Source organism: Anser anser, assembly GCF_964211835.1.
Source record: "Anser anser genome assembly, chromosome: 1".
Classification (NCBI taxonomy): Eukaryota; Metazoa; Chordata; class Aves; order Anseriformes; family Anatidae; genus Anser; species Anser anser.
Window position 1 is genome coordinate 46,682,188 of NC_139720.1, and position 18,682 is coordinate 46,700,869.

The following is an 18,682-nucleotide window of genomic DNA, read 5'->3' on the forward strand; positions in this document are numbered from 1 at the left end:
AAAGTACCAGTAGCAGTCAGTTCCTTCAAGGCAGAGAGTATTTATTTTTACCTCCCAGTAGCTGTAACTCATTCCCACTTCCATTTCTGGAGAAATGGAGCTTCTTTCTACAGCTAAGGAAGATTGGTGTTCTTTGGCTGTTATGCATGCTTGTGAAGGAGGGGAAGGTCTCCTGAAGTATAAAAAAAGACATATTGAGAGACTTTTAAATGAAAAACACGTTTCTGAAGCCTTGAGTTTGCTTTGTCAATGGAGGGCAGCTCGTTCTTCTGCAGATCTCAAGAGGTGCCTCAGCCTACCTATTTAAACTGCTATGTTTCCCCTTTTGGCTTTACTGGAAAGCACTGGTAAAGTTGCTGAAGATGCTTCCATCTACTTGGGATCCACACAGCTGCATCCTCTTTAGAAGAGGGCACCTAATGAAGCAAGACTGATATTTTTAAAAGGAAAGGGGCTAAATATTTTTTGTGCCTTTAGCATAACAGCTGGAGGTTAACCACTTGCCCAGGATATGGGTTTTAGGTCCTCTTCACCTGATGGGACTTGGATCCAGAGTGCTTTTTAGGATAATGCTCTGTTCACGAAGCACTAGGGCATTTTTGTGGAGAGCTGGGGGCTACTGAACCTGATTTAAAACATAATTCAGAAAGGTAGAAATAAGGAACTAAGTAAGCACAAGTGAGAGCCTGGATCCCACTGAGGAGGGGCAGAAGGGTTGTTACAGGCCTGGCTCACTAAAGTGCATCTGTATCTTCCATAAGACCTTCATGCTGTAGAAATTACCACAAATGGAGTAACTGTCCCTGTTCAGTAACAGGAACCTCCCAACTTCCTCAGCAAGACATGGTCAAAGTCCACCTCACCTGTTCTTGGGCCTTCTCTCCCTGTGCAGCACCTGAAATTCAATAGGCAGCTTAATGACTTCAAGTTTTCTTAATGTTTTTGGTATAGTGAATGGGTTTATCTGAAGAGGGCCTCTTAACTCATTCCTTGATCCAGCAATAAATTCATAATTGGATGTAATCTTAGCACTAGATTGATAGGCATATTGATCATTGAAGTAATTAAGTTGGGATTAAAAGGAAAAAGGGACTATCAAAATATCCAAGTTAGCAGTGGTGAAGGAGACATTTTTCTTCCCGAAGGACCATGCATCAATGAACTGTCTTAGCTCCTTGAGCTGTAACGACCTCAGCTTTATAGAGTAAAACACTGGCTTGGAAGTTAGTAATGAGGGTAACTTTCGTTGTATCTCACTTCACTCAGTTGAACTGATATCCTCTACTTTGCTCCCACACGTTCTGCGTCTTTGAGAAGGAACGTTTCTGAAAGCAAAGCAAGTCAAAGAAAAGTAAAATTCTTTCAAAGAATTTCAGAGTCTTCTGACACCTACCTGGACAGTAGCTTTGTGATTTGTTTGTCAGTTCTTCAGTCCACCCTGGGAAGCATTTTTGAATGCCTGCAGCCGAGTCTTTTTGCCACTGTGCAGATGGTACCAGAGCTGCCCAGGTCTTCTCTTCCTTCCTCTTCTGCCGTGAGCTCAAAAGCAGTTTAGTGTGTTTTTTTTGTTGTTGGTTTTTTTTTGGTTTTTTTTTTTTTTTTTTTTGCATGATGCCTGCCCAACTGGTAGCTTTCAAGCTTCTCAAGCAATCCCAAATCCTTGTGCCATAGCGCATTTGATAAATAAACAAATAAAATTGAAGAACTAAATTGCATCCTTCTCAGAGAAGGCTAATGATTCCAAAGGTCAGACAGCAAAGGACTCAGAGAAAGATACAGTTCAACTCCAAAGGCTTTTGTTTAATTTTCTAATTTCTGAACTTGCTCTAAATCAGTTGCTTGTTTGTAAGGGTGATATCAAGCCATCACATCAAATTAATGCCCAAAGCCCTGTTCATGTCACCATCAAACCCCCGGCTGGACTCACAGCTGCTAGACCTACAAATCTTTCACATCTGTGGTCCTGTAGGAATGCCCTTCACTTGTTCCTCTCTGCCTGCACTTATCTGATAGCAGTGGTGTTGCTCACCCTTCCGTTTATAATGCTCTGTAAAGTGTTGCTCACTAATCACCATCTTGGCTACTGCCTACATTGAAATATTTATGCATTTTCTTGCAGGTCAGAGACTCCTGTGGTACACAATGTGAACTGAAGGCTTTAAAGAAAACATCTCAGTCTAGGTCAAGAGACCAGAGAGTTGAACCAGTACACTTTCTGTTCTGTTTGCAGTTTACATTTATCTGTAAATGAAGTTGTATTTTGATCAGTTCTTGTTTGAGGTGAAGCTGGTTCACGCTCTGGTTTGGTTAGGTTGTAGAATCATAGGAGCGTTTAGAGTAGCGAAGACCTTCAAGTCAAGATCAAAAGATCATCAAGTCCACCCATCAACCTGACCTACCAAGTCCCATCAATAAACCATGTGCCTTACTGCCTTTTAACTTAAACCACCTTAGGGTATTCCCAAGGGAAGTCAGCGTGGCAGAATGAAATGGGCCAGGCAGCAGTGGTGGGCTGCAGTATCCTCTGGGAAGAGGCTCCTGCCTACAGTGCTGGGTTTCCTCCTGGAGCTCACCTAGCCTGTTCTCACCAGTGGTATGACTTCTCTTCAACTTACTTAGTTGCTTACTTAGGATGGAAGACTTAAGAGAAGCCGTGGCATTGAAGTGCAGTCGGAATGCAGAGAGACATCTCTGTGCCTGGGAAGAAGATAAGGGGCAGCCTGCTGTCCTCTTTCTCTTTCCTTGATTAAGCCAAGCCTGCATGTGACACTATATAGAAATGCAGAAACATCCATGTGCACAGAGCTATACAAAATACATGCACATCAACAAATCTGCATACCTCTAGTGTATAGAGGAGAAATGCAGCCTATGGCCCTTGCACAACCCTGTTGACAGTAACAGGACCACTCTCTAACAGGCAAGAACAGCAGCGAGGACGTAGCCAACTTCATCCCTGGGGAACCAGTGCAACTCACACTTTGTTGAGAAAGTACTGAGTCCCCAGATCTACAAATCCAGAGGAGTGGAGCCTGCTGTTAGGGTGCAGAAGGGAGGGCTCAAAGTGCCCTCACCAGCAAGTCATGCGGTGAGGAAGAGGCAGGTAGGATGTGCATGCCCTCAGAGGTGAGCAGGCTGATTGTGGAGGAAGGTGGCTTTCAGCGAGCTGAGCCAGGACCCAGCACTCACTGCCACCCTGTTCAGGTCCAATAACAGCCTTGAAATAATAGTTCAGGGTCAGTCTTTTCTTAGGAAGCAATAATGGTTTAAGCTAGTTTGCAGCTCAGATCTGTTTTCTGTTTGCTGACATCAGGCTCTGTTTGCTGTTTACACATAAAGTAGTTACAGATTGAGTACAGAGAGGTTAGCATCTCTGCTGCCCTTCATGTCCACAGGATTGTACACATAGCAATACAAGTTTGGGAGATGGCAACTAAAAAAAGCAAACTCTCCATTTTTTAATCAAGTGGTATTTTTCAGATGGAATCTGTAGTATGTGATTGTTGCTTGAGTGACTAAGGTTACAAGCTAGAATACTTTCACATGCTGTTTCAAAGGGCTCCATCTGATTTAATACACTTGCTGTGCATTCCTGTTTCATAGTTTGATTAACATAATTTTAAATGATCTATCAGAGAACAGCAGGGTGGAAAAACTCTAAAACCATACAATATTAAATTGTCTGGTAGAACTATGGTTTTTGAGGCATTTTTAGTGCATTTCTGAAAATGTTTTTCTGTTCTGAAATATTAGCTATGTGAAGTTTAATGGGTTTTTATTTTAGTATTTAGGTTCTATGCTGGTAAAAGAATTAAGAGGCACAGAGTCAACACAGGATGCATGTGCAAAGATGAGGGTAAGTTAGTAAATTAACGTGCTTCTGTAATCTTCATAATATTAAATAATAATAGGTGATGATTACTTGTACTATACCTTTTTTGGTTTTATAATGTTTTGTTACCTATTTGTTTCTGGTGCCCTTACATTTACATTGGCATTCAGTAAGAGGCCTGCTCTGCCTTTTAACTTAGCACCAAAATTTGAAGGTAGACTTTATTTTGCATGTTGTCTAAGAAAAGCAAATGCGTACATTATATCCTTTGTTTCCTCTTGAATCTTTGAGACTGTTTCAAAGTACTTTTCACACACTTAAATGTGCTATATTGGTTTCTTTTTATAAACAGAATTGATCCATAACATATACAATAATATATGATTATATATATTATATATGATAATAAGGATTGAATTTACTATATAAAACATGTACTAGTAAGTATGTTAACGTTACCAAAGTCATTGTTTTTTACATATGTGATGTCTACAATCACATAATCATGCGTGTGCCTTTACTCACATGAGTATTACCATGTATCATGAGTTATGAATTACTTACCCATTTAATGACCAAAGGATGAAAAGGATACCAATTCAGGTTCATCTGTTAATGGAAAAGCAGTTAGACTTCCATCCATTTGGTAAGCATATATTATACTGTAGCTCTTTGGGTTGATGCTGGTTTGTAGAAAATTACTATGAGGGTCAGTCTATCTACAACAAATATAATGCTGCCAGAAACTCAAAACAACACCAGGCCAGCTACCTGATACATTCCCAATTGTAGTGAAGTAAAAACACTCCTGGTTATAGAGATGGCAAACATATGTCTGGCATGATGAAATAATGAAGAATATAATTGTTTCATGATCTACTGAAGATGTAAAAATGTATAGACGAGTGAGTGAAAAACTTCATTTTATGGATCATAAATCTTTTAGACAAGATGTCTCTGAACACTAGATGTAGCATGTGGATCAATTATAAAGCTAGAAGACATGTAAAATTCATGCAATCAGACAACCATTTACTATTGGTTACGTATCTACAGTACACAGACTTCTGCACAAGCTGTTTAAGCTAAGGGCTGGCAGTAATTCATGCTTACTGGATTGCTTGAAGATCCGTGGCTAATTACATGCTAATCATTCCTTACCTGGGCTTAAACTCCTCTTTAAAAAACCAACAACTTGACAGAGAGAGGATCTGTAGTCATATACACGTGTTCTGGGGAGATTAAGTGAGGCTGGAAGTGTACCATCTTCCAACTCAGTTTTCAAGCTGTCTAATGTAGCACTTCAATTTTTAAGGAATATCCTTATACAGATCTTAGGGTGGAATTTGACACTATGGTAGCATATGACACCTTCAGTAAATTATTTGACTGAACTAGCTAAACATCAAAAAAGCCACTGTTAATAATTTATAGCATTTTTAAGTTTTTTTTGGAAATATGCTCTAAACTTGGCAAATTTAAATTACACACCTGAAAAACTGTTTGAAAACAAACATAATATAAATTAATAATTTTTCCATAAAAATAATGGAGTTATACGAACAGTCTGTAGCACCATACGGGGCACTTATATAAACACTATTGCTGTATTGTTTATATATATATTTATATTATATTTTGAAACCATTATGCTGTGAGAATGTTTATTTTGCAGTTTAAGGGACTTTTTTATTTTATTTTTATTGCAAAAAGATTTGAATGAAACAGTTCTTAATCAAGATTTTATCTATCCTTTCAAGGTAGTCTATTTTATCATATTCCTATTCAAGTCAGAACCAAAAAAAAGCACATTGACTTAATGAGAACAAATTATTATCTTAGAGTAAGTTTGCCAGTGAAAAAAATGTATCTTTTTCCAAAATTTCTCCCCCAGTTGTATTCTAAATGTTGGTGTCTTTGAATTGGGTGTTCAGGTTGTCCTAAGCCATGCTGAAGTATCGATGTGATGTTGTCGTTGAAAATATGGATTATTTTATAATTCCATTTTACTTTAAATGTACTGAAAGGGACATTTCATTTACTAAGAAGAGGTTAAAAGTTAGATTTACTTACTTTACTTACTTTACTTACTTTACTACGTTACCTGACTGCTTCTCAGGTACTGAATTTTGTCCACTTGTTCAGTCTCTTTTGTATACTCTTATTAATAAGTAAGGTTGTACACAAGGCTATACTAATGTGATACAGCACTGTTTAATTTTAGTATTTGTTTTATTTTACTACTTCTATATTTCAAATACACAACATGTTGAACTTCATGCTGTAGTCTGAAACGGGCTGGGGGCAAAATACTTTACATGTAACTTTGTATCATGTTGGGGTCCATTCCAACAAATTTTTAATCTTTCTGGAGTTTGCCAGATAATGTTTTTTTATCAGAAGGTATGAAAATTAGGTATCTAGTATTTCTGTCAATGTGATTTTTGCTTCTTCTTCAACCTAATGCTGTTCAAAATAGTGTTGGTATTCACTGGACATTTTCCTGTCAGCAAGTGCACACAAGGATGAAAGTCTATCAGTGGGAAAAAATCTTGATCTTCCTTAATCATTCATATATACAGAAAAAGCAACAAAAATTACAACTTGCTGACTGCTAATCCCTCCCTGGTAGCCGTGGAGGCTTCCTGAACTTTCAGTTATTGCTATTTATGGTTTGGGTTCTTCAAAAGAAGTGTAATGAGGATATCCCTCGCTTCTCTCCACAGACAGGCTTACAGGAGCCTATTCCTCTTATATACTCTTATAGTTTAAGAGAGAAGGGAGATCCTAAATCTACTATAATGTCTAAGAAAATCTACTATAATGTCTAAGAAAAAAAAAAAAAGAAAAAAAAAAGAGACAGATGTTCATAGCTGTCTTAATAACTCTTCTTGGCCATCCACTGTGCTTCTCAGCATTGTACAGCTGTATGCTCCAGCAGGGCAGATGATGGGTTTGTTTGGGGAAAATCATGCAGATATATTAGATTGAGTTCTACACAATGGTAGGGTTATATACATTTTTTGTTCCCACCCAAATTGCAGACTCTTGCAGACATTCAAAATTACAGATATTTGGCAAGAACTGTGCCTATTAGAGGAATTATACTTTATTTTTCCAGTCACATATTTGCGCTCCAAGGATGGATTTATGTTTTATGATTTCCTATTTGTTTCCAGCTATTTTCTCTCATAAACTCCCTTTGCAGTTGACAGTACTGTCTCCTTATCTCCTTTCCTCACCTGTTGTAAACTGACCTTTGTTTCTTGGATATTAAATCTTGCTGTCCTGACCAGGAGAGATTTATTAATTATATTTTAGAGATGCCTTCAAGAACTTAGGAGCTTTCATCTTTCCCAGCATGGAATGGGAAATATTATAAGTTGTGTTTTCAGTCAGATTACTGCCTTCACTTCAAATCACCATAGGAACAAGAAGAGAATAAAATGTGTTTACATCAAAATAAAGAAAAGGAATAAAGTTTAATTGCAGCTGGGAAAAGACTTGTTTTCTACAGTAGACTCCATCTGGCATTTACACATCTGAATTCCTTGACCTTGTAGGAAGGGAATGGTTTCGTGCTTACCAGCACAAGTGCAGCAGCAATGTAGATTCTTTCCTTGATGTGATGTTAAATCACTCATGTTGCATACACCAAATTGCACAATCTGAACCAATCAGCCCCCTCCCAAGAGAGAGATGAGATTCTGTTCTTGGATCCTGCTACCTTGCCGAACATTGCATATTTTTCTTAGAAGTTTTCCTTATTAGGAAAGAGGTTCTTAAATTTCAAATCAAAGTTCTGGGGAACCAGCAATGCAATTCTATTCAAAAAGCATGTTCTGACTTGAGAACAAAATGTCAAAGTTGGAATTGTCACAAAATCTGCTTCCCTTATCTCTGGAGAGGAAGATGAAGCAGTGAAGAGGTGACTCTTTCTCTGATAACAGAAAAGTGAGATAGGGTCTAAGGCATTCCTTCCTTACTCCTTCCTACATAAAGAAGAAGTTGGATATAAATGACCTTCTCCTTGTTTCTGCTAATCCCTTTCTGCTTCTCAATTCCCATTTCTCCTCCAGAAGTAGAAGAGAGAACTACTGCCTGTCACAGGCCTCCTAGTGAAACTAGCCGGTAAAACACCACATCAGGATCAAATACCGCATTTGAGAATGAACAGATTCTCTGTGCTCCCAAGTGGGACCTGTAGCTCTCTATCTCTTGTGTCACCACTGCTTTGGGAGCAGTGAGGTCCTGCAGTGTAACAGGTGCATGGATATTATTCAAAAGGGAAAAAGAAGAGGTGGGAAGTTTTAAAGACATTTAGTCTTTATGCATGTCTACATCATGCCATCCCATGTTCTTCAGAAGACTACATCCTTGAACTCTCTGGCTGACAGGAATCCAAGGTGCAGAAGGGCTGCAATGCCCTGTCAGCAGCAGATGAGTGTGTATAGATATTGCAAAAACAAGGAGCTCTCATTCCCAAGTAGATGAGTTGCAGGTGCATCCCCAGTGCAATGTTCATATTAATGATGTAGCTTGGAGGCATCCACTAATTGTAGAGAAGTAAACAGTTCTGTACCACAGGGATTACAGATGTTATCATATTCCAAGAGGTATTAAATTATGTCAGTGAAGCATTTTTAAACCTTTTGGACTGTGAGAAGTTAGTAAATATTTGTTACAAGGCAGACTGCATTTTCAAAATTGGCTTCAAATCTACCAGGTCAAAAGCAAACTTTGTCTTTTTATTTCATCTCATGCATGCTGTTGCCAAAGTGATTCACTCAAAAGGAAATGCTTAACAAGGCTTCATAAGCCTTACATAAGGAACAGACTTACGGATCTGATAGTAGGTGGTATACCAACACATATTTTGAAGTGTGCACTTTGATTCCATTTAGAATTAAGAGCAACTACCAGTATGGGAAAGTGTTCAGACTCTCTGAGTGAAGTCAATTCCAGTACGTAATGGAATAGTAAAATTACCAGCTGCAGTCTTCAGATAGCTATTAAAAAGTAGTATAAGACAGAATTAGGAGATTTGTTTGCAAAAGTAAAAAGCCAAGATGAAATTTTAAGATTTTACAGGCTCATAAACTTGCATGCAAAATTTATTTATGAAGTTGTTAGTGAGTTGGCATAGTTGAATAATGTCTTTTCACTGTGTATTTGCAAGATCAAGTATAATTACATATGCAGTAAAACCTAAAAGTGAACGTGGTTTCATTTTGGTTTCATTTGAAAGCGGAGTAATCCAGTTATAAATGTACTTCTATGTACATATAAGTACATGAAAGTGGTCAAGGTGGCAAAGTAGAAGTACCATTGTATCTTGATTCCTTTTGTCAGAAAATAAATAGATGTGGTGAAAGCATTTTGAGAGTGGGCTGGATTACACCATATGCTACAATATATCAAGTGAATGTGTGAGCACCTTTCTTAGACACCATTCTGTGTGCTTCTTAATTTCTTCTTCAGCTGCTTTGTGTGCATGTATGTGCATAGAGATACTGTGTTTTGTATACCGCAGGTGTATTCAGAAGAGCTGGATTAATGCTCTCAGTTCTGCACAGAACAAGGTATTGCTGTGCAATCCTGTCTTGAAAGGATTAAAAGCCCTTTAGGATTTTATGTTATGTATATGCATGTATTTCCTTTTTAAAAGCAAACAGCTAGTTTATATTTCTGTATTCACAGAAAAAAAAATCCTCTGCCTCTTAAGTCATCATTGACTAATTTGATTTGGTAGGTGCAATGGCTGGGTGGATCTCAAATTAAATTATCTGGAGCTTAGTTTGTATTCTAAATAAACATCTGGCAGTTCTGCACAGCCTTTAGCTCAAAATCAAAATACAGGTAGAAATGCTTCACTCTGGAGAGTTTGTAGTACTATAAAAATCTATTTAGAGTCCACTTGGGAGTAGTAGTTTTGCTTTTTTTCAGTGAAACTAAGGAAAATTCATAAACAGGATTGGAAGTAACAGCTAGAACCCCAGACTGCTCTTTTTCTTCCAGGAAATGCATTCAGAGTTGAACTTGCTGTCTCTCTGTCTGGCCCCCTGCTAGACATGGGTTTGTCACTGTCCTGCATAGTGGCAGCAATGGGTTCAGATGCAGACTGAGAAAGGTGTAAATCCCGGCCTTTACTGTAAAAGTAAGCACCGTAATAACCAGGCAAATATGCAGAAAAGCAGTAGCTCACTTAGAAAGTCAGATGTGCTTGCAGTGTGGCCAGTGCCCTCCACAGAGTTCACAGGCGCCGTGAATTCCAGCAGATGCCAGATCCCTCACTCTGAGGCTGCAGCAGGGCAAGTTCTGAGGGGCACTGAAGCCCTAAGGTCAATTTAAACCCAGCCGCTAACCTGTAAGAATTACCATGTTGTTGTCCATAGATAGCTTATTTATTTCTATACTGTGACCACTCACTCTTCTTGTTCTTTTCAGAGATATTCTTTTTCTTCAGAAAAGTCTATTAGCAAAAGAAGCTTTGGCACAGCAGCAGTGCATCAAAATAAAGGAGAGGCTTCTATTCCAAATGGTATTGATTCATAAGAAAAAGGGGCTCCATGTCTTTTAGGGGGGTCTACGGAAGCTGAACAAATGTCACATTAGATTTAGGATGGCAGTGCTTTCCTCCATCTTCCCATATCTGTAGTCAAGCCTGTTTTATGGCACTTGTGTTTCACATGGTGTACTTCCCCACTGTCATCTACCTATCCTATAGGAAGTATTTCAGAACTGGGACCAAATTTCACTGTATGGCATACAGACTCTCTGCAGAATTAAGACTCCTCACTGCAGGAGCAGTGCACTTGAGGAGACAGGACATGCACATCTGTCCCTTTGTGGATGACCAGCTGATCCTCTGGCAATGGCAGAGACAGGCAATGGCAATAAGCCTAGAATACACTTGCTGTTCATCCAGATGATTCTCCTAAAGTTGTATATTAAAATAAAAAGCCAAAGTTACAGTCACCATGGAGTTCATAGTAACTGTGACCAGTTCCAGGCTAGTGAGCACTTGCCCAAAGACAGGGTCCTGTCACTACGATTACTTCTACATGAGGTAAAATCTAGTCCTGCTACTCTGGTATGAACATGCCTTGCAGCATTAGACCATATGCTAACATACACATGACATTCTATGCCAGCCTTCAGCTGTGGGTCCCATAACCTTGGCTCAGGTCCATATGCTTCCCACAGAGTCAACAGATGGATGAAAATATTTTGTCACCTCATTATGTCCTCAACAGAATTGATATGGTGGTTAGCACCTGAAAAGCCTGAGGAAAGGAAGTACTGATGCCTGTGTCCCTCCTTCTCAAATTCTGGTCACAGGCATGGGCAGAGATGCCCACTTGGCCTGCACAGAGGACCGAAAGAGCTGACCAAGAAAGCTGTGGGATGTCTGTCAACATCCTAGAGTCTAGAGCCAAAGCAGTTACAGTGCCCGAGCGAATGATATTTGTATTGTATCTCTGAAAACTCACGTTACACTTCCTGGCTGCCACCCTCTCCATTAAAAAAGGAATGAACAAACAAATAGTATGAGCTCACCATGGCAACTCAAAACTCTTGAGTAATTTTATGTGGACTTCAGTTAATCTGTCACTAGGAGTGGAGTGAGGGAAAGAGAGCTGTGTGTTTTTCACAATAGCACTTTACCAAGGATATTACCCCACTGCCCAACTGTTTGTTGCAACAGGCATATAAGTATATGCTTATATGCTTAACAGGCATATAAGCATAGAATTGTTTCCCGAAATCATGTTTGTATGCTGGATTGCAATCTTCCAGAACACCTTTGCACAAATCCTGGTTTTTGTTTGGTTTGCAAGTTGATGAGGAATGTCCACTGCTCCTTACCAGCTGAGATGGTTTGGCATAATAAATTGCAAATGTCAATCAGCTTCTGATTCATTTCCTAATTTGCCACGTACAGATTAATGGCATCTTGATGATCTATTTCACTCAGATACTGTCTTCTGTCTGTTCACAACCTTCAATAAATATGAAAGATCAGGTCTGCCCTAGACAAAGCAAGGTGAATGTAGAACAGATAAAGAAGATGATTAAAGTACAAAGTACTGGTCTAGATGAAGGAGGACTATCAGGGGGCTGATACAACAAAGCCAACAGGAGGCTTCACCTTTATGGCAAGTAGCAGATAGTACAAATTAGACCAAAAAGCTAAAATAAGTGAACTAAGTAGCTGTGTTTGTATAGTGTATGGGAGGAGAAGAGGAATTTTGCTGCTAAGGAGACGAGGAAGGAGATAATTACAATAATCAAAATGGGAGACAAAGAGCTCCTGAATGTAGCTGTCGGGATAGAAAGAAAGGACAAAAGTTGGATGATTGCTGCATTGCCAGATGATTAAAGTGATGTTGTCATATTTGCGAATGTTTTGCCTAGATATGAGCATATGTGGGGTATATTGCTTGTTATTCTGATGGATGTATGTACTGCAGCTTCTGTGCAGTCACTGTCATGCTTTGTGTGCATTGAAATTGTATTTTATGAAAAGAGTCAGTTGAAATCTATTGTAGAGACACGCAGGTATGTGCTTTGCTCTCCTTTTGGCAGGGATGCCATTTCGTTTTCCACTCGGAGACATGCAAATCAGATTAGTGTCTTCCCTCAGACTTTGTAAGATTTTTCAGAATGTTTAATCATTTAAGCTTTCATTTTTAAAAAGTGTCTAGGCTTCTGGGTAAAAGAAGCTTTCTCCAGCATAAATTGACACTTGACATCATCTTGAGTCTCTTGTCTTTTGATACTGAGAGATGCAATATTCCTCTCTGTTGTATGGATGGGTGGGGCTCTCTTCAAAACTTAATTAGAGGTTTTAGCCTTCACAGTACGGGACACTAATTGCAGAATGTGGTTGGATCTGTAGCTTTGAATGTTATGTTGGCAAAAATGGAGCCTTGTTTGATTCAGGAAGAAATGAGATCTGATAAAGGGACTCACAGTTTTTTTCTTTTAAGCTATTATTTGTTTGCTGTCTTGCGTTACCATCACCTTTTTTTTTTTTCCAGATACAGTCTGTGTTTTCAAGCTTAAATCTCTTTTTTTAAATTTCCTTTCAAGAATACAAAACCACTGCTGCTGCTTTTGTTTCAACTGCTCTCGTGATCTTTTTGGATGGCATTTCTAGACCTTTTGATGTGCTTGCACCCTCATTCTATGTGCTGGTATTTCTTCATATTTAACTGTATCTGAACTTAGGGTTTCCTCTCAAGAACATGTTTGATTGATCTCTATGATCATTGGCAGAAATTATCATGAGTGAGCGTTCTCTGAACTTCATCTACATTATTTATCTATGGTTGTTTCGTAGATAATAGTTTTCTCTGTAATTGCCTCCCACCTTAAAAAAATTCAAATCAGTTCTAAGCTATGCCACACTTATTTTTCTTCCTCTCTCTTTTTTTTTTTTTTTAAGTAAATTTAGTCTGTAAACTAATCAATAGGCTTTCTGCAGAGAATTTACATCTATCCCAAATATTTGCCCAATCATTCGGCAAGAAATATCTTAGCTGCATGTCTCACGTTGAAGGCACACAAAGGTAGAACAGCATAAAAGAAAAATAGCTTTATACAAAGATATAAACTGTAGGTAAGAGAACCTGGCACTAAGGGAATGCAGAATAAACCTCAGTGCTAATTCATGTGTAAAGCAGATTGCAGTAGAAACCACGTTGGAGGAAGTGCAGACAGTTAGACTTTACAAGATACAACATCGGACTGACAGATTGACTGGCAGGCCTGGAGGGCTGCAGGGGTATCTCATGTCACGAATATAACAGCAAGAAGGTAAGAGAGAGAGTGAAATATTCCTAAATAACAACTAATTGCAGCAAAGAAGTAGTCCTACAAAAAAACACTGCACTGTAAATTTTTACAGCTGGGAAGGACAGGGAGAGGTGAGGCAGAGCTGAATGGGGCACATCAGATGGATGTGTTAAACATGAATATTTTGGGAAATCCTTGACTGGTCACTTTAAATATAGCAAACTTACTTCATTCTCTTCCCATGGTACTAAGAAAAAAGAGAGTTTTTATCATTCTTGCAATAAACTGCAGGACTCTGCAGTTCTTGCATCCTTGCAATAAACTGTGGAATTTTGTAACTTCAAAGCAGCTATTTCAAAAGCCCAGAACACAGTCAGCTCAAGAAAAAGTCAAATACTTGGATAAGTACCTGTTGTTTAACTAAAGCATTTAGTCAGAAGAAGAAAAGATCACTGTTCTTGCAATGCAATGTAACTTCACCTGCATCTTCATTTTCGTTTCAGAAGTCTACAGAACAAATGAAGAAAGTGCCAACCATTGTCCTGTCTGTCTCGTACAAAGGAGTCAAATTTATTGATGCAACAAATAAGGTATGTGCAATCATTGAATATCAGCTTTTTGTCCTCACAGATAGGAATACTTATGAGGCTGGCTCTGTAAGAGCACCAGGCCACAGAGGGGACAGATATGCACTTTGTGTTTCCTTTCTTTTTCTCTTCTCTTCTCTTCTCTCCAAAATGAAAGTAATCTTATTGTCAATCTCCAGAAACACTGTCTGGAGGACAAGTGAGGCACACTTAATGGCTCAGTTGGAGAACATTGTGTCCGGCCTTCTGCTGTTAAAATGCAAGCTCACCACAACAGACATTTGGCAAGGGGCCTCCACAGAATCCTTAACTGTGTTCTTCTCTATGCAATTCCTTAAATATGCAGAAAATATATACATATTTGTTGGTCTATATAATTTTTGTCTAAAAATACGAATGTAAAGATGTTTCAATAAACAATGAAGATGCAAGGTTTTATCCAGGGCCAGCCATTGTAAGAATAAGAAACATGAGCCGTGAGTGTACTTTTCAAATGTTAGAGCCTCTCTGACAGCTATGTTCCTAGTAGTAGCCGTTTGACTCAATGAACTCCAGCAGCTTCTTCGCAGTTATAATTCCATATTTTGTTCATCTTTCTATGTGGCAATGCTCCTGTGCTTTGCTTCTTACATTTCAAAATACAGACAACATACCTCCCTTCCCCTTTAAAAAAAAAAAAAAAGGCAGAAATAGATAGATTGGGGAACTCAGTGATGGACGGAACAATGGGTTATTGTTTAGCCAAAGTAAAATGTAAAATCCCTGTAAGCAGGAGTAAAATAATGCATGGATTTCTCTTCTGATGTCTAAGTTGGCAAGAAAATGCAATTCATACTGATGCTTGCATACGAATAGAAATGATTTTTTTTTTCCTGTTATGTGACTAAAATGCACTACACAATATAAAAAGTAAGTCAGGCAACCCAGCTTCCTGACCAGGTTAATAATATATATAACTGCTTTGTGTTGCTGAGCATTCAGATCACACCATACATCTAACCCAGTATCCCTCAAACTTGACAAAGCAGTCAGTTTTTAAAGGTGTGTAACTAGAACTGGGTTTTAAGTGAAGGGACAAAAGCAGGTTTGTGATCTGCTACAGTTTGGAAACCACATGCAGGGTTAGAAGACAGCATGAAAGAAAAACAGAGATGAAATTAGTATTATGTCAGGTATGGCATATTGGCTAGAGTAGAGAGGCCAGGGAATCCTGTCAGTTTCTTTTTCTCCCATTGCACCAAAATGGAGCTTCTGCAACCCTCATATCCTTTATGTTCTCTGATGTGCAGGGCATAAATCAGGACATTGTAATGCTATTAACTATAACTTGGATAAGGCTGTATTCAGCTCTTAAATCTCCTCTGTAGTGTAAGGGATATTACTGCAATGTCCTTAGGTTAAACAAAATTTAAAAAATCAAGAGAACACAAGGAGCTTCCAGTGTCTCTTTGTACAGTGCATCTCGTCTTATGTATGAAGGAAATTTGAAGTAAGTTGGGCAAATTGTATTAAGTGCCTCTAGTTCGATCCCACTGAAAATTATGCCAGTAGTGCAATAGATGTACTTGATCAAGATAAATTATGCCACAGTCCTGTGTGTTTGCTCAAGTGGTAGAATGCTTTCTTCAGTTCAAAATCTGCACTGCCTTTCCCTTCTGTAAAAACCAGGTAATAGCCTGAAACCCTCCCAGGAGCATTGTTATCAGCCTTGTCCACAGTGTGCTGTACCCAATTCCTTCAAGACCCAAAACAGATTAGCACTAAGGTGAGATCCTATTCAGACTTGTACTGCTTCTGTATGAGCTAATAGTTGACAGCGCTGGGCACCACTTAGCAATAAATGCATACTTTTAAATGACAAAAATAGCTAGCAGTTATGTGCTTGAAAACTCAGCTCTCATGGCTGTTCATCCTTTTACTTTATGCCACCAAGCTAAGAATTTTTATTCTAAGTTACAGCAGGCAAAGCTTCAGGTAACAAAGGGGCTCTGACCTCATTCTACTAAAGCTATTTCAGTGACGCCTTGAAGCTTGGCATGACACCACTTTGACATGACACCATTTCTTTGCAAGTGAGGCCAGAAAGAAATTGCTGCTTAGAAAAAAGCAGACTTTCAGAAATTTCTCGTGGATCAGAGCTAACCCTAACTTCAGGATAATTTCTGCAAGGAGAGGGATTGCCTGACACAAGGTAGGCAAGCAAGGGGAAGGTTGCTTATCAAAAACTTGATCTCTCAGGGGTATTTCCTTGGCAGAAGCAGAACTGACTTTCGCCTTCCCTTCTTTTTTCAGAAGCTCTGGAGGTTGCTCTCGACAAACTGAGTAACAATTTTAGAACAATAATTTTTCATTGTCGGTCAGTGCCAGAGGAGTGCACCCAGAAGAGCAAACTGGTTCATAACCTTACAATTTCTATAGACTAAGACTATAGGTCTACTGGAGTAGTGACCCTAGGAAACAGTAAATGCATGCACCGAAAACATTGTTAACTTGGAAAGGAGATCACAGCATAATCCTGTAGAAGCTAGGGAAAAGCCTATTTCACTACTAATTTTCATCCACAGGATTTATTTTAGGCACACCTTATTTTATTCAAAACAAAGTTGATAATGGGTATGTTTCCAAACTTCACTTGGTTTAACGTTAAAATAAGCTCTAAAGCACAAACCCCTGTGTCGACCCCAGGTCACCTAGGAAAAGTTTCAGCATGGCAGAGCAGTTTTTATCTGGTTGCTTTGTGAGTTGTGAATTAACATAAATATTTCACACGATTTTAACACCTTCCAAGCGTTAATTCTTTCTGCTTATTAAACTACAATGTTGACACTACAACATCAATGACAATATATTACAGCTATATCTGTAATCTTAAAGGGATATCTAAATCCCTGGTTTTGGTATAATTACAATTCTCATCAAAATCTTTACTGAGGGTAAAAGTTATCAATTTGAGAACAAAGGAACTAAAACGTTTAAAGTAACATAAAAAGCCAATGGTCGTTAAGCAGAGATTATACGTGTCATTATAAACCAGCATATATTGAAACATAAGTAATGTTTTTGTCATTTTTATGAATAATGCATTAAACAGAAATAATCAAGTATGTTGCAACACTACAAGATTAAGAGGATTATTTTGTGTCTTTGGTAAGCATTTCCTTATCATGTTTTTTCTGTAATTTGAAATCTAGAATGCTTTTTATTAAGATTTTTCCCAACCCGTTATTTCTTCAATTAGGTGTATTAAAACATCTTTTAGAAAACTTGACACCTACATACAAGGGGGAAAGTTGCCACTTAGCAAATGAAAGAAGATATGGCAAAGCATCCTAAGTAACTTAGCTGTATATATTTCCTGTACTTAAAAAAAAAAAAAAAAAAAAGGAGGAGGAGGGGAGTTGGAAAGGAAAAAAGGAAAAGGCAAGGGTGAGGGAAAAACAGAGATGCTCAGAGATTGTTTTAACTTGAACAGATGCCACTAAGGCAACAGTGAAATGTAGAGCTGTGAGGGACTGTGACATTACAGATGTCATGTGTTCTTTGGTGCAATAGAGATGTCATACTGCAGCAGGCTTGTTCTCTTTCTTTGTTATTTTTTTGTTTGTTTGCTTTATGGAAAAGCCGTAGCTACAGTCAGGAGGGCCACAATTCAGAAGATCATATAAACTAACCTCTAAGGAAATTCCTATTTAATGAGTCGTTCTTCTGTTAAATTATTTGAAATGTGTGTGTTGAAGAAGCAAGGCCTAATCATAAGCCACTATGCAGTATCTTCTTCTCTGGCTTCATGGTTCCTTTGGTCTGAACACAATAATTACATATCAGTAATTTATGTAATGAATATTCATAATTTTCTTCAAAGCTTTAGACAGCTTTTTATTTATTTATTTATTTCATCAGACAGCCACGCCCCACCTCTACCTCAGTCATATGCTGTAGCTTACATTGGCTGTTGCAAGTAGTGTTGCTCAGTGCATGAACAGTTTAATATTTCTAAATCTCTTACAGGATGCTGTTGTTGCTAAGTGGAGAAAAGTTGCCAGATCCTTCTATAGTTAAACTTCTTGCTAAGCAGAAACCTTTCAAGAGCTCAGGGTTTTAATTAGAAATGATGATGCTTTGTTTTGTTTTCTTGAAAGAATGTATCTGAATTTTATCAAACACCACATGCAAAAAAAAAAAAAAGGATATTGAGCCTGTTGGGTTTCGACAGATCCTGTCCTGAAAACCATGTAGCCTGAAAGAGTGTGAGGTAGTGACCACCAGACAGAAAACCAGCAGCATTGGAAGATGCTTGTATAGTGCTCTGAAACTGTATTTACAGCCCTATGCCAGAAAGATGTCTTTTTGTCAAAAATACTGCATAAACTGTATAAAACCCAAGCAAAATCATAGGGAAGACCGTAGAATGCATTTGTTGCCTACCAGCTTATTGACAGTTTTAGTTATTGTTGGAGAGGAT

General features: G+C 38.4%; 1 protein-coding gene across 12 annotated transcripts in view; it reads left to right on the top strand.

Moving 5' to 3' along the window:
• ANKS1B (ankyrin repeat and sterile alpha motif domain containing 1B) overlaps positions 1–18,682 on the top strand; it is a 440,891-nt gene that overhangs the window by 411,872 nt on the left and 10,337 nt on the right. For all 12 annotated transcript variants that reach the window (XM_083852386.1, XM_083852391.1, XM_083852392.1 and 9 more), the window contains 2 exons: positions 3,785–3,856; positions 14,137–14,223. In XM_083852386.1, coding sequence (XP_083708512.1) covers positions 3,785–3,856; positions 14,137–14,223 — 159 coding nt within the window. The remainder of the gene's footprint in view (positions 1–3,784; positions 3,857–14,136; positions 14,224–18,682) is intronic.